Here is a 17,281-nt window from a genome sequence, read left to right as displayed (position 1 = left end):
GAAAAGCTGAGCCTGTAGAGCAAAGGAAAATACCTTCATTTCAATCTCTTATATTTTAGTAACTTTTAATAACTGCACTCAGCTTTTCCGATACTCTCAAGGGTATGCAGGTGGGTGGGTAAATGGTTAAAATGAACAATGATCTGGACAACTAAAGTTTCATGTAATTAGGAAAAGCTACTTTTTAGACTATAGCTTAATTGCATATCCTTTCAACACCAAACCTTTCCCAAAGGTATGAAAAAAGGAACGTAGCCAACTGAAATAAGTTTTCTGACCCATCTATTCCCTTGATGCAGCTCAAAAACAGTGTGTTAGCTGTGCCAGGCAGCAGGAGGACTCAGCAAGCAGGGAATCACCTGCCAGAGGATACCCAGTCCCTGACCATTAAGGAAAGAAGGTAAGTCCCTCCTCTCTGAATTCCTCCTTTTGTGGGTTTGTGTAGAAAGCCAAGGTTGAATTGGATTTTTTGGCACAAAGGAAACCTCTGAGAAGGTGGAAGAGCCAGAGGGTCAGAACCCAGGACAAGAATGTGTATGACTCACTCCTGATCGTTCCTCTTTCACAAAGGCCACACCCCAGTCTACCACGGGAGCTGAAAACAAAGTCCTGTGTGAGTCTGGAGGGACTCTTCATGGCAAGAAAGAACAGCATACACAAAGGGCTGCTTTCACATCCACCGCAGACTCCAGTAGCTCTGAGCACAGTCACTGAGTCCACACAAGAGACCCCACAAAGGGTGAGGGGAAAAGGACGCAGGGATGGAAACAGAGGGGCTGGGTTAGATCTAGCATTTGCTGAGGGGCACTGGGAAGCTCAAATCCTCTAGGCCTTGGTTTCCTCCTCGCCTGTAACTGATCCCTGCCTCACCTTCCACAGAGCGCCATTTTGGAGATCAAGTAAGATCATGAATGCACGGAGCACTCTACACATCTAATACTCGTTATAAGACAAATTTTTAACAAGAAATGCTTTCTCTGGTTTCTGACCACATGAGTCATTTTGATATTGTGGCTTTGGGTCTTTTAGACGAGAAACAATAGAGAGGCAAGTTTCAACGGAGTCGAACTCTCAAGCAGCAATGACTTCCACTTGCCTGGCTGCTCACCACCTGGAACATCCACATACCCAGCAAATCCACAGGATAACAAAATCGAGGGGCTTTGAGGGAGAGACAGCCATCGCTTTCCAAATCAGACTGTTGTCTAGGAAACTCAGAAGAAAAGCCAAGTTGTTTCTTGCCAGGTCCTTAAGCTTGGAGATATAATTTCCATCAACATCCTCCTTAGAAAAAAATTCCACCCAAAATATTAATTCAGGGGGCTTGCCCAGTTTATTATATTAGTCATCCAGAAACCTGTACTCACTGTAGAGAGGCGCAAGAAAACAAACCTCTAAGCCATGAGAGCTTAAGTATATCAATGACACATAATGGACAAGGGCAGAGTCATGCTGCCTCCATCAAGGTAGACTGTCTCCTGGGCTGGAGGCAGAAAGAGCCATACCAGGTACCAGTGGGAAACAGAATAAATGCTCTGGCACTCTCTTCAGACGTGTTAAATTAGAATAGACAAGGTCAGGAGAGGGAAAGAGGGGCACTGAGTTGATAGGCTCCTGCTGGCCAGGAAAAGGGAGGCTCCGACCCTACGCCCTTCCCACTCCTAAGGCAGAGGGCTGCCTGGCATACTGAATCACATAGGTGCATCTTCACACTGTATACTCACTTAGGATTCTCAATGGCTTCCCAAGTAATCTGCCTATGGGAAAATCATACCTAGTCACACTGGACAATGCTTTCTGATCCCCATAGCAGGTCTATTTTTCACAGTAAATGCATATGGTAGCATTCTAGTTTATATATCAGTCTCTTGTAAGCTTAGTGTGAATTTATCCCTGAGATACTCATCCATTCTTAGGTATATTAAAATAACCAACTATCTGTGGCCATCAGGCTAAATTCCAGACAGATGAAGCAGCTCCGTGATGATCAGGACTGGTGGTATGACTATGGTGAAACCAGCTGTGAGAACTCCTGGCTGCCTGATAGCCATCTTCTGTCAGAGACTCACCAGCAACATTAAGGCCCCTTCGAACCACTTGTACTAGAAGTGGAGATATAGCATATCTTATTTGAACATAAGAAAGTATATATTACAGATACATGCCCTTCTAGTTTTCTTTCATCAAGTCATTCCTCAGGCTCCTCTCTGCCTTGTCAACACTCCTCTTACTATTCTTTTCCCTTTTTTTTGAAACGGAGTCTTGCTCTGTTGCCCAGGCTGGAGTGCAGTGGTACGATCTTAGTTCACTGCATCCTCTGCCTCCCAGGTTCAAGTGATTCTCCTGCCTCAGCCTCCTGAGTAACTGGGATTATAGGCATGTGACACCACACCTGGCTAATTTTTTGGATTCTTAGTAGAGATGGGGTTTCACCATGTTAGCCAGGCTTGTCTGGAACTCCTGACCTCAAGTGATTCACCTACCTCAGCCTTCCAAACTCTTACTATTATTTGTTTGGTTTTTTTTTTTTTTTTTGAGAAAAAAAAAAACTCTGTCACCCAGGCTGGAGTGCAGTGGCGTGATCTCAGCTCACTGCAAGCTCCGCCTCCCAGGTTCTCAGTATTCTCCTGCCTCAGCCTCCTGAGTAGCTGGGACTACAGGCGCCTGCCACCACGCCCAGCTAAATTTTTGTATTTTTAGTAGAGACGGGGTTTCACTGTGTTAGCCAGTATGGACTTCGATCTCCTGACCTCGTGATCCGCCTGCCTAGGCCTCCCAAAGTGCTGGGACTACAGGGGTGAGCCACTGCACCCGGCTACTCTTACTATTCTTAATACTTTATAATAAAAGGCATTGTAGGCCAGGTATGGTGGCTCAAGACTGTAATCCCAGCACTTTGGTAGGCCAAGGCGGGCGGATCCCATGAAGTCAGTTTACGACCAGCCTGGCCAATATGGTGAAACACCATCTCTATTAAAAATACGAAACTTAGCTGGGCATGGTGGCACAAGCCTGTAGTCCCAGCTACTTGGGAGGCTGAGGTGCAAGGATCACTTGAACTGGGAGGCAGAGGTTGCAGTAAGCTGAGATCGTGCCATTGTACTCCCGCCTGGGTGACAAAGTGAGACTCTGTCTCAAAAAAAAAAAAAACAAAACAAAACAAAAAGGCATCGTAGAAGTTCCCAGTAAATGTAAGAGCAATAGCCATTTACTGAATATTTCCATCAGTGTATTATTTTATGTAAGCCTTACTACAACCTATTAGTCAAACATTATCATTCCTAATTTATAGATTAAAAAAAAAAAGGGAGGCTTAGAAAGTTGAAGGAACTTACATAAGGTCATGCATGGAGCAAACTGTGGAGTTAAGATTGGAAGCAGGCAGGTCTGCACATCCTACACCCAGCACATCCTAAACTACTAACAATAACCACTTCTCTTTCTTGCTTATTTCATGGAACTAAATGCTAAGTTATGTAACCCTCTTTCTGTCTTTGTGCACAGGTGCCCAGGAGCTCTGATTTCTCCCCACTGTGCCACCATGGGAAACACACAAACAGATCTTGTTTTGGGCCCTGTCCCACCAGGGCTCAGAGGACTGAAGCTCAACTTTACACAGCTCACGTTACTCTTCTTTTCTTATAGCTATTCATCCTGTCCTGATTGTCTGCTGTAGTTTGAGGCTATTTTTGGTCTTTATTTTTTCACAAGAGTGCATATGATACCATGGAAACCAAATTATATTTTCATTTATTCTCATTTTATTTCAGGTTCAGTATTTAAATAACCCAGATGAATTTTGAATCACACAGATTATCTTATCCCCTTTAACTACTGATTTAGCTCCCTACTTCCCCAGTATCAGTCCATGTTTAATTTCTTGTTTTAGCTTCTAACTGGCAAGCTACTGACAGTGTGCTTTGGGTTACTGTATATTCATTTTCCTTCAAGTTCCAGAGAACACTCCTTATCATTTACAGTTAAGATAAGCACTATCATCCTAAGTCTCTCAGCCAACCCACGCTTCCCTTCCTCTCCCTGTAGTGCAAATCCATTGATAAAGAGAGCAGCAAGATAAAAGAATGTTTTAGCAATCCACTCCCCCCCTTTCTCCTCAGTTCTCTAAGAACTAGGGGGTGAGAAATGTATAGAAACAATGATGTTTAATGTTCCTAGGGATTTAGGGATATACAGAGAGTTTGATTGCTACCTTAACAAGGTGGGAGAGGGTATATTTTATTTTTTAGATTTGTTATAATTTTAAAAAAATTTCTTCCTGCGTATCTTAGAGAAGATTTTTAAAAATTTTCAATATGTATACACTCTATTTTAGGTAAATAATTCCCTATTGACAAGTATTTTAGATGTTCCCACCCCAAATTATTGATGCATGCTGGCATGCATCAATAATGACAGCAAACACTCATATAACATGTATCTTCATGTCCCAGACACTGCTCCAAGCACTTTGCAGATGGTGTGTCGCTGAATCGTCACAAAACCACGTGAGGTACATACAACTGTCATCATCTCCACTCTCGAGAACAAACTAAAGCACAGAGAAGCTATGTAACTTGCCCTGGGTTATAATGCTAGTAAGAGGTAGAAATGAGATAGGATGGATCCTAGGCTGTCTGATGTCTGAGTATTACTCTATGCTACTTCTATGGCAAGAGTGTGATGGAACCTTAGGCTGCATGAGTACAAGGTTGTGCATCCATCAGATGAGGGCAGGGACTCCCGTCCGGATCCCTCACCCCCACCCCACTGCGATATCCTAGCACCTGGAACAGTGGCAGGCACGTGGTATATGTTCTAGAAATAATTTATTGATTAGAATGAATACATACATCAATGAATGATTCCTCTCAAATCAAAATTGAGAATAACACATTTATCTGGCGCTACCCATTCTGCTGGGGGCATTCGTGCTCTGGAATAACGATGTCAGTGTGTTAGGGAGCAATGTTAAACCTCTACATTGAAGGTTGGGCCAACGTTCATCCTTTCAAAATTCCTTGTGCTAACGATTTTAAAGAGAAAGGACACCGGCAATGCATGTAGCCAAGCAAGTGTGCAGAATTACTGGTGGTACCTTTATGCCCCTGGGTGGTGGCTTGGCTTCAGTGGAAGAGAAATCGATCCCTCCCTTTATGTTGAAAAGTACTGTAATTATCTCGGCTGCTTTGAAGCCAGTGAAAGGTGGGAAATAAATATTTCAGAAGCACATTGAATGGGAGACATAAGCAACCCCTCCCAACAAGCAGAAAAGGGTGTATATACCTGTTCTGAAAAAAACTGGAAGCCCTTGTCCTCCCGAATACATTCATATGTTTCTCCAAGAACTGGATTAAATGGCTTGCTCCCAGCTCGGTAGTAGCTAGATGCATACGCTGATATGGCAAAGGCTGCCACATACACCTAAGGACAAGAGAAAAGAACGTTGTCACTTCTGTGTCACCAAGAGCTTTATTATTCACAAAGAACTTAACAAAATAAAACCTCTAGGATTTTCTTTCAGAAAGCCAAAGATTTGTCTTTGGTTGTTTAAAAACAACCAAACCAACACAGGTTTAAAACTGTAGGTTTAAATAATGTTTATTTGGGCCCCCAAACGAATTAATCCAACATTTTCAGGCTGTCCATTTATCTTGATGCCGAAAAGTTGGGAGATGCTATCAAGACGATGACATTTCTAAACTGGACTACACTGTTTCTGGAAACTGTTAAGCTGAGGCCAGTACTTTTAAGCCTGACAGTATCTGAGGATCTTGATAAGGTGCTAAGGCTTTAGGGGTGGAGTGGGGAAAGAGTGTTAAAAAAGGAGTGTTAAAACATCCCTCCAAAACTCAGGAATCAGCATCATAAATTTAACCATTCAAAATGTGATATTATAGAAACCAAAACATTCATTTTGACCAAAGAAAATCTGAGTCATTTCCTAAGCCTGGGAAACAAGCCACAGGATATAGTGACTTTAAAGTTCTGCTTTTTTGGGAGGAAAAGTGAAACATTAAAAAAAAAAAAAATTAAAATAAAGAGAGGAAGGAAGAAAAACTTGACGTGAACACGAAGTGAACAAACTCTCTGGGCGGCCCTCACTGTGAGGTCTTGTCATCTTCAGCGGTTCCCCGTCAGGGCACCAGGGAGGGACATTACCTTCTTTGTCTTTTTTTCCATGTGTGTGAAAACAGTTAAGCCTAAGCAGTGATGGCAAATTTTCCTTTCTAATGTCGGGTAGTAACAATCTCAAGATTTCTTCTTCCCAGCACATTTCATGCAGTTTCTTATACTGAAGAAGAGCTGAGTGCCTTTCATAAATGCTCACTAGTCACACAACCTTCCTTTATAACCTTCTGCTAAATTTTTGGTGTTGCCTATAATAGGGGCCACCTCACCACCTCATGCTATAGAATTCTCTAGAGCAGCTGGATGGCTTATAAAAATCAGCTATATTTGGCTGGATGCAGTGGCTCATGCCTATAATCCCAGCACTTTGGGAGACCAAGGCAGGCAGATCCACTTGAGTCCAGGAGCTCAAGACCAGCCTGGACAACATGGCGAAACCTCTTCTCTACAGAAAAAATACAACAGATGCAGCTGGGTGTGGTGGCACATGCTTGTGGTCCCAGCTACTTGGGAGGCAGAAGTGGGAGGACTGATTGAGCCCAGGAGGTCGAGGCTACAGTGAGCCGTGATTGCACCACTGCACTCACTCCAGCCTGGGTGACAGAGCAAGACCCTGTCTCAAAAAAAAAAAAAAAAAAAGAAAGAAAGTCCAGGAACGGTCACTCACATCTATAATCCCAGCACTTTGGGAGGCCAAGGTGGGTGGATCATGAGGTCAGGAGTTCGAGATCAGCCTAACCAATATGGTGAAACCCATCACTACTAAAGATACAAAAATAAGCCGGATGCGGTGGCACGCACCTGTAATCCCAGCTACTCAGGAGGCTTAGGTAGGAGAATTACTTGAATCTGGGAGGTAGAGGCTGCAGTGAGCCGAGATTGTGCCACTGCACTCCAGCCTGGTGACAGAGAGAGACTCTGTCTCAAAAAAAAAAAAAGAAGAAAAAATCAACTACACTCAAGTCAGTCCTACTTGTGACTGCCTGTGTTCTTGAAACCTGGGTGTGTTCCTCTCCCTACTTCTCCACACTGGTAACCTATGAAACAGTACAGCCACACCGTGTATGGAATGCTGAATCAACCCTTAGTCACCTTCACCATGTAAAATAGAACACAACCGATGAAAGAACCTAGTGCCATGCATGACGCTGTGGGGAAGAGAGACCGAAGGGGAGGCGGAAGGAAGCACTCTCCCTACGGGTTGGCAGCATGAGGGAGAGTCCAGGCAGGGGCATAGGCAGACCTGCAGGTTAGTAAACAAAACCCATGCGATAAGACTCCTGCTTACTGGTTATGCTGGGGATGAGAAGCCTCTCCTCAAACCTCTGCTCAAGGGCAATTACACCAATCAATCATCTGAATATCCTAAGGGTCTCTAAATTGCCACAGGATGAAACATCTTTAAGAAACTTTCGCCCTCAAAGCCAATCATTTCCTTTAAAGAAAAGAGCTGTCCACAAATGCTGACTTTTAACACTTGCCTTAGAAGCTATTTCTAGAAGTTTTGCCTTCCTTTTATTCAGCAAAAATTATCTGGGGACAAGTAACCAAGAAGAGTTTAAAAAAGACAGCTGGTTTTTATCTCCTACCCTGATTATCAGTAACAAGAAAGAAAGTCTTTTGGGCCAGGTACAGTGACTCATGCCTGTCATCCCGGCGCTTTGGGCCCCAGGGCAGGAGGGTTGCTTGGGCCTAGGAGTTCGAGGTTGCAATGAGGTAGGACTGCACCACTGTAATCCAGCCTGGGCGACAAACACCCTGACTCAAAAAAAGAAAGTCTCTTTGATAGGGGAGGCCCTGGAGGCTGGGCAGAATGACGATGGGATATCCCTCTCAGACAGCAGGTAAGATTTCCCCTCAATCTTCAAATCATAGAAGTTATAGTGTTTTACTAAGCGCTAAAACTGCAGAATGCTTAAAATGTAGAAAAGAATAGCATCCTCTATCAATGGGGGGTGTCCGCAGGGCTAGGTCTGTGAAGACGAGGGGCCACTCCAATTCCAATGTAGCCAACTGGCAAACGCCCAGGAAAGAGACTCTGCATTTGGGGGACACTGATGTCCCAGCATCCCATAGAGACAATGATCTTACCTTACCGCTCTAAGGTCACTGAATATGAAGAAGCAAAAAGAGGTACAGACGCCCACGTTCAAGAACAAAGTCAGTCACAGTCATAGAGGGCTGATCTGCCCGAGTCTTGCCCTTTGAGTACTCCATTCCCAATCTCCCTACCCATGAGATGGGGGAAAGATGAGAAATACTTGGAAGCCCTTTTAAAAGCCAGCATGCTGTGACTGGAGCTGATGCCAAGTAGAGAAGAGAAGGTGGGCTTTTCTAAGAGTTTTTTTAAAAGTACTCTATAAAATAAGAGGGAGAGAGAAAAAAAGAGTATTTCTGATGTGAAAACCTCCTCTAGTGAACTTTATTTTCCAAAAACCTAGGAGCCGATGGGACAATTCCAGAAATAAACACAAACATTCTCAGGGGAAACTTACCCTGGATGAGAAAAACAGCTCGAGAAATTAAATTCTGTCCACCCAGGGAAGTAAAAATAAACATGCAGACAGCCCTAAAGACATGTTTTCCAGCCGGGCACATTGGAACAATCAGCTAGAAGGCTTCTGGAGGAAGAGGAAGCACAAACCCACAGAACAGAACTACACCAGGCACCGAGTGCCACAGAGAAGCACCCCAACCCTGCCTCCAAATCCTGACAAGGTGACTGGAAACAGCCAGGCGGAGGAAGCCAGACAGCTCTGAGTAATGAACCTGTCTACAGAACAATCAAAATGAAACCGGAGGGAACAGGGGCTGTCTCTCTGATGGGCCCCGTGAATGGCCTCATGGCTCGGGGATTGAGGCTGGACAGTGACAAGGGAAGGCTGACTCCTCACCATTCTTTCCAGGGGGCTGGGAATCTGCGCGGCCTTGTCCAGGAGCTCGCTGTACTCCAGCTCCTCGCAGAGCCTCTGCAGTGTGTTCAGGGGCTCGTTCAGTTCCACTGGCATGGCCACCTTGGACAGGTCCTTCCCGATGTTGTTCCTCAGGATGTTCCACAGGCTGATGTTACTGCTGCTCGGGCAGGGTGCCGGCAGGCACGTTCTTCTCTGGGACTTCGCTTCCCCACCACTTTCAAGGACAGGCCCTGAAAGGGAAAGAGGCCTGGTTGTCTCTATAAAGCTTTTCATTTTATTCTATTATTTTTAATCCAAGAATAAAACCTTACCTAGCAAGTACTCAATGTTACTATTAAACTCAGTTGTCCAGAGTATGACTGGAAGTCAGAAAATCGGCAAAAGAATTCTGAGCAATTAAATACCCAAACTGACACACACTAAAACCCATCGACTTTATTCACAGGGAAGACCTGGAATCGCTCCTCAAAATCTAGTCCCTCATAGCTCATACACACTTAGAATAAAACTGGAAATTGGATTTCTATGCCTATAGCTGCTTACTGTTTATAAAAACTTGTAAAGTTTTTAAAAAATCACTTTAAATTCTGGTAAAACAATTGTGTTTATTACAGGAAAATAATAAAGGAAATAATGGTCATTTCATTGCTCCACCATGCCAAAATAGCAGCCATTTATATATTGGATTATCTTCATTTCATGTTTTCTCCATCTGTGTTGTTCATACTGTAAGCATATTTTATATTCTGCTTGTTCAGCTAACAGAGTATTTTTCCATATTATTTAAAATTTTTCTAAAACATCAGTTTTTGCTCAATGTCACTAATCATTAGGAAATGCAAATCAAAACCACAATGAGATATCATCTCATATCAGTCGGAATGGCAATTATTAAAAAGTCAAAAAATAACATGCTGGTGAGGTTGCAGAGAAAAGGGAACACTTATAGGCTACTGGTGGGAATGTAAGTTAGCTCAGTCATTGTGGAAAGCAGTTTGGCGATTTCTCAAAGAACTTAAAACAGAACTGCCATTCAACTCAGCAATCCCATTACTGACTATATACCCAAAGGAACATATATTGTTCTACCATAAAGACACATGCACGTGTATGTTCATCACAGCACTATTCCCAACAGCAAAGACATGGAATCAGTTTCAATGTCCATCAACAGCAGATTAGGTAAAGAAAATGTGGTACATATACACCATGGAATACTGTGCAGCCATAAAAAAGAATGGGATCATATTCTTTGCAGCAACATAGATGGAGCTGGAGGCCGTTATCCTAAGCAAACTAACACAGGAAGAGAAAACCAAATGCATGTTCTCACTTGTTAAGGGGTGTTAAACGTTGGTTCACATGAATAAAGAAGGAAACCATAGACACCAGGGCCTGTTGGAATATGGAGGGTGGGTGGAGGGTGGATAGAGGGTGAGGATCAAAAACCTATCTATTTGGGTGCTATGCTTATGACCTTGGTGATGAAATAATCTGTAGAGTAAACCACCGTGATACGCAGTTCACCTGCATAACAAACCTGCACATGTACCCTGGAACCTAAGAGTTTTCTTTTAACATCATTTTTAATGACGGTAAAAATAGTTTTTGCCTGTATCTTTGATTATTTTCTTAGGATACAAAGAAGTGGGATTACTATGTAACTCGGAATGTTGTTAAGACTTTTGATTCACATAATCAGACTGCTTTTCAAAAAGGCTGCCCCAACTTCCCCATTTATCGGCAGCAGATGTGAGCATCCATCTCCTGAGGACTCTTGAGGCTTGTCATTTTCATTTTTAATTTCTGTCAGATTGTCAGGTGGACAGTGTAACCTCCTTGTTGTAGCCTACATTTAAAAGATTTCCTGTGTGGTTTGGAGTGCTTTCATGAGCACTTTTGCTTTGCTGAATTGCCTGCCTTCCTATTTATGTATTAAGACCATACTCTTTTGTTTTTATATTTGTTTTACAATTTAATCCCCACTTGGCATTTACCTTTAAATTTGCTCCATGGAGTATTTTGATGAATGACACCCATTTTAGGTATGTCAATCTATCAATCTTTTCCTTCGTTTCACGCACTGAAATTCCTATCCTCCATTGTACCTGTTTTCAAATGAAATCTCTTGCATTTTGTTTTTTATTGATATATCAATAAAGTATGTTTCTTTATATATATTTTATTAAACATACATATTTAACATTTACTTATTATAAAACCAATCACTGAATAAAGGAGCTGCTCTGATGAACAGAAACACATGAAAACAGGGCCACACTGTGCGTCTCATGTTAATCTAATCATCCAATTAACTTTTGAATTTGTTTTGCTTTTTTAAAATTAAATTAAATTTTTTTTGAGACAGGGTTTTGGTCTGTTGCCCAGGATGGAGTACAGTGGCATAATCTCAACTCACTGCAACCTCTGCCTCACCAGCTCAAGCAATCTTCCTGCCCCAGCCTCCCAAGTAGCTGGGACCACAGACGCATGCCAACATGCCTGGCTAATTTTTTGTATTTTTGTAGAGATGAGATTTTGCTATGTTGCCAAGGCTGATCTCAAACTCCTGAGCTCAAGTGATCCACCCACCTCAGCCTTCAAAGTCCTGGGATTACAGGCGTGAGGCACCATGCCCAGCCTGTTTTAGTTGCTTAATACGGGTAAATACAACATAGGTAAGTAGCTGCAAATGGCAGTTTTAAAATCAATTAATTAATTATTGAGATAGGGTCCTTCTCAACAGGCTCACTCAGGCTGAAGTGCAGTGGTGTGATCATAGCTCACTGTAACCTTGACCTCCTGGGCCTAAACAATCGTGCCACCTCAGTCTCCTGAGTAGCTTAGGCTACAGACATGCTACATCACTCCTGGCTAGTTTTTGTATCTTTTTTTAGAGACAGGATCTTGCTATGTTGCGTAAGCTGGTCTCAAACTCCTGGCCTAAAGCAATCCTCCTTGCCTCAACCTCCCAAAGTTTGGGATTATAGGTGTGAGCCACTGTGCCTTGCCTACAGTCATTTTTGAAAACAGTTTTTCATGTAGTCTCAAAAAATTTTCTTTGATTACACCAATCTAAATTTTGAAAGAGTACTATTCCACCGTCATCATAACCACCAATACTACCAACAGCTAACACATATCTGGCATTTTATTCTGTGACAGGCAGTCTTCTAAGCATTTTACGTGCATTATTCCCACTTATCCTTTGTAACTACCACTTGTGGTAAACAGTATTATTATCCCCATTTCACAGATGAAGAAAATAAGGCATAGAGGAAGTAAGTATCTGGTCCCAGAACACACAACCACTGAGTGGCAGAGCTGGGGCTAACCAAGGAAGTCTGGTCCCTTAATCCACATTCTTAACCACTTAACTTCCCCAAAGTACCCAGCATAGAGACAGATCCTAATATGTGCCCAGCAACATTGTAGGGAAGAAATTTATAGGAAATAGTCTAAAAATCTCATGTTTACTATAAACTCAAACAACAATAGTGTATCAAGACCTTGGTCCTAACATAGGCAAAATGATGACATGAAATGTAAAGGTTATTTTTGTATCCAATCTTTTCAGTAGAGTATTGATGCTTAGGAATATAATCTCCCCCAAACCGTGGAAATGTCTGTAAAGAACTGGGGGACATACATTTCTAGTATTCAAACACTGACAAAGAAGAAAGCTGGGTTTTGCCCAGTGCTTGTTCAAGAAAGGCAATGTAGGCCAGGCATGGTGGCTCACGCCTATAATCACAGCAATTTCAGAGGCTGAGGCGGGTGGATTACTTGAGACCAGGAGTCCAAGACCAGCCTGGCCAACATGGTGAAACCCTATTTATATTAAAATACAAAAAAATTAACTGGGCATGATGGTGTGTGCCTGTAATCCTAGCTACTTGGTACGCTGAGGCACGAGAATTGCTTGAACTGGGAAGACAGAGGTTGCAGTAAACCGAGATCACACCACTGCACTCCAGCCTGGGTGACAGAGTAAGAATCTGTCTTCACACACAAAAAAAGGCGATGTTAGTTAGCATTCTAGCAACATGGCTGTAGAGTACGATAGAACCAGCTCTAACCTCTAAGCTTTTCCTGGCTGGTGTCAACACAGCATAGCTGTGGTCTTAGGTTCTGAACCATGCCCTCTCTTTATCTTTGACCTCTGAACACTCCATTAACTCTGTACTCCCTATGGCTCCCTCTCTATAAGACTCAAAGAAATGGAGGACTTCCACATTCGTCAATCCTCCTCATCTACGGTGGGAGAACCACTTTAGTGTGCATGCTGTTTGCCAAGGGAGTGATGTTTCTTCATTTCTCTTTCAACTTGCCTCCTTGTTTTTCTAGAAAAATAAGTAGCACACAAACTTGCTCCAGTGTTTTTGGCCTTCTTCTTCCAACCCACTGGTTCTTAGACTTCTCCACTAAGGGGTTCATCTCCCAAGAAACATTTCAAACAAAATACCAACCATGATGAGCATCTCACTTCTAGCAGGTGTGATACTGAAAGGATACTCTTCCAAAGCATAGTAAAACTACCTGCTTTCTTCCCCTAAACTGTGGTCCCCCAAAACGTGGCTCTTAGGCATTCAGATAACAATTCATCAGTTCACACATATACAATGAACTGAAGAACACTGAAATATCAAAAAGGTGCCTGGCATGGTCCCTCTCCTCCGTGTAGATATGAAAATAGGTGGTGCTTCGAGTATCCAATGCATAGTGCAGACAAACCTAGAGACTCCAAGGCAAACTGAGTACCAACACTGGTAAGTGTTTGATGCTACAAGGACCCATGCAGGGAACTGTCCAGGTGGACAGATTCTTTTTAAGGGCACCTTCCTAAACAGGCCAGTCTGCTTACTCAAGTCCTAAATCAGAGCTGTTTGGGGGACTAGCCAGACACTCCAGATATTCCACAGTTTGAACTAGCATTATGAAGTATCTTTCCTGCCCATCATTTCCCTTCTTGGGATCAAGCAGTAAAAAAGGGTCATCTTAGGATACCCTGAGGGGTCCGTCCAACAGGTGGCCATTTGTTACTTTCAAATGTGTTGAAGAATCTGAAGCTAAATGATGACTTGGATCGTATCTTTTATTATATAAGTCCTATCACATTCCTAAATTATAACCCCCCCCGATATCTAAGGGCAAAAAACCATATTCTAACATGTGCACAGAGAGAACATTAGACTGCAAAAGGGATATCTGGGCCAGGCACGGTGGCTCACGCCTGTAATCCCAGCAGTCTGGGAGGCCGAGGCAGGTAGATCACTTGAGGTCAGGAGTTCGAGACCAGCCTGGGTAACATGGTAAAACCTCATCTCCACCAAAAAATACAAAAATTAGCTGGGTATGGTGGTGCGTGCCTGTATTCTCCAGTTACTCCGGAGGCTGAGGCAGGAGAATCGCTTTAACCCAGGAGGGAGAGGTTGCAGTGAGCCAAGATCGCGCCATTGTACTTTCCAGGCTGGGTGACAGAGCAAGACTCCATCTCAAAAAAAAAGTATCTGTTACTTTTTTTTATATTCACATAATTGGCATACACTCACTTTATAAAAATAAAAACTTGTACAAGCAGACAAATTTATTTGAATTAATACATCTGTCACATGTGGGTGCTGTCTCCTCTCCTAGATTATAAAATCCTGGGGGGTGGAGTCCATGTCTTAGTTTTCTTACATAGTACTTGCTAGAGCTCTTTGCTTGTAGCAGGTCCTCTACACCGTTTACCCTTGAACAACACAGATTTGAACTGCATCAGTCCACTTGTATACAGGTGTTCTTCTGCCTCTGCTACCCCTGAGACAGCAAGACGAACCCCTTCTCTTCTTCCTCCTCCTCAGCCTATTCAACATGAAGATGACCAGGATGATGACCTTTATGATGATCCCCTTAATGAATTGTAAATATCTTTTCTGTTCCTAATGACTTTCTAAATAACATTTTTTCCTCTAGCTTACTTTATTGTAAGAGTACAGTCTCAAATATACATAACACACAAAATATGTGTTAATTGAGTGTTAGTAGTTAAATCTTTGGGGAGTCAAAAGTTATACATGGATTTTCATCTGTGTAGGGTATCAGCATATACCCCTGAACCCCCATATTGTTCAAGAGTTAACTATACAACGTATTAGTATTCTATGAAAATCCAAACTTTTCAGAGATTAAATAATGTAAATCTTACCCAAGGTCTGTCTCTCATTATCTAGATCATTACTGAGATTATCTAAGGAAAGATTATCACTTATGTCACTGACGTATGAGTCATCATCAGAAATCTATGGGAAAGAAGAAATAACATTCATTAGAGTTAGAATAAACAAGAGCCAGATTTTCATAAAACCCTTACTCCAAATGATCAAACATGTTGAGTCCCACACTATAAATACTCTTGGGTACTGTTTTCATAAAGGTCCATATACCAATCTGCCAAGGAGGTGTTCACAACAAACACCTGTTCTTAAAATTCTTATACATTCTGAATTAGTTCTCACAAGAAAAACAGCAAGAAAGCTCAAGACTGTTATTATAAAGATTCTTATTAATTCTGACTGCATTTTTAGAACGTATTAGTGTTTGAGTAGAAGGAGTTACAATTTGTCTTTGAGCTATTTGTGTAAGAAGTATCTTCTATGGGAATTAATACATAAACAAGATGACTATGTCTATATTTAAGGGGTAACATTACTAATACACACTGACACAAAGCAATGTTAACTATAATAACTGCTATTCAGGGAAGTATAATTGTTATGCATCAGTTTAAAACAAATAATGTTATAAACCAATACTACAATAACCACATTATAAAAAAAATGTAATTATTATATATTATAAATCAATGTAGGTTAAATTTCATGATTAAGAAACATACAGGATGCTAATTTCCTTCTCTGCAGTAGACATATTACATTACTAAATAGGTAGAAGTCAAAATTATTAACCTGTACTTGAAAAGAAATATAGCACTTTGAGAGGCTGAGGCGGGTGGATCACTTAAGGCTAGGAGTTCAAGGCCAGCCTGGACAATATGAGGAAGCCCATCTCTACTAAAAATACAAAAATTGGCTGGGCATGGGGCGCACGCCTGTATCCCCAGCTACTTGGGCGGCTGAAGTGCAAGAATTGCTTGAACCTGGGAGGCAGAGGTTGCAGTGAGCAGAGATCACACCACTGCACTCCAGCCTGGCTAACAGAGTGACACTGTGTCTCAAAAAAAAAAAAAAAAAAAAAGAGGCCAGGCACAGTGGCTCACACCTGTAATCTCAGCACTTTGGGAGGCTGAGGCAGGCGGATCACCTGAGGTTAGGAGTATGAGTTTGAGACCAGCCTGGCCAACATGGTCAAACCCCAGTCTCTACTAAAAATACAAAAATTAGCCAGACGCGGTGGTGCATGCCTGAAGTCCCAGCTATCTGGCAGGCTGAGGCTGGAGAATCACTTGAACCCGGGAGGTGGAGGTTGCAGTGAGCTGAGATTGCGTCACTGCACTTCAGCCTGGGCAACAGAGCAAGGCTCCGTTTAAAAAAAAAAAAGTATAACAAATTTAACACATCAAGTTACAGCAATGAGAAAATATCCAATGCTCTCTACTTTTACTTTTTCTTCTCACATATAGTATCATTTTTGGGTATGAGTTATGATAGAACTCTCAGAATACAATGACTAAAAAGGGCCACTGAGTTTAGTGTTTCTGATTATGGACTATTTACTGAACAGATTAACCAGCAAAGCAACAAGAGAGATTTTTGAGGCACCTAACTGTAAACATTGCTCAAACCTCATTTTCTGAAGAGCTTGGAGATAACAGAACTTCCTGAGCATCAAAAAACTCGGAAAGGGAGTCAGTGATGGAGAGTCTACTTTCATTAGAAAGCTGATGAACTAGAGCTCGGTTTTCATCTCGGGAGTTTTCCTATTTGAAGAACAAAACCAACAATGTATACATTTAGAAACACTGTCAAGAGAAAGAAAATAAGTGATTTAGTTGCACAATACACAAGGTCACAGGCCCATGCAAATAAGCAACTCAAAGCAGAGGTCAGCTCCAACACTGAGAAGTGAGCCTCATGCAAAACACAAAGTTCTCCCCCAGTATGGGCACCTCACTTATAGGCACTTCTCACACACATGCAACAAATCACAAGGCAAAAAACAACCGTCCAGGTCACTCTTTGTTCCATTTAAAAAGGGAAAAATTCCAATGCTCTCTGAATCATATCCTCTTACTT

At 42.2% G+C, this 17,281-nt stretch overlaps 1 protein-coding gene across 6 annotated transcripts in view; it reads right to left on the bottom strand.

Moving 5' to 3' along the window:
- OSBPL3 (oxysterol binding protein like 3) overlaps window positions 1-17,281 on the bottom strand; it is a 184,354-nt gene that overhangs the window by 29,460 nt on the left and 137,613 nt on the right. For all 6 annotated transcript variants that reach the window (XR_003306769.2, XM_026447522.2, XM_026447525.2 and 3 more), the window contains 4 exons: window positions 16,831-16,965; window positions 15,235-15,328; window positions 9,024-9,274; window positions 5,284-5,421 (listed from right to left, as the gene is read on the bottom strand). Coding sequence is in view for 5 of the 6 variants with exons in the window: in XM_026447522.2 (XP_026303307.1) it covers window positions 5,284-5,421; window positions 9,024-9,274; window positions 15,235-15,328; window positions 16,831-16,965 (618 nt within the window). In the remaining variant the exon portion in view is untranslated. The remainder of the gene's footprint in view (window positions 1-5,283; window positions 5,422-9,023; window positions 9,275-15,234; window positions 15,329-16,830; window positions 16,966-17,281) is intronic.

The sequence above is a fragment of the Piliocolobus tephrosceles genome, chromosome 8, assembly GCF_002776525.5.
Source record: "Piliocolobus tephrosceles isolate RC106 chromosome 8, ASM277652v3, whole genome shotgun sequence".
Classification (NCBI taxonomy): Eukaryota; Metazoa; Chordata; class Mammalia; order Primates; family Cercopithecidae; genus Piliocolobus; species Piliocolobus tephrosceles.
Note: the sequence above shows the minus strand (reverse complement) of the source record. Positions and strands in the feature narration are given on the sequence as shown.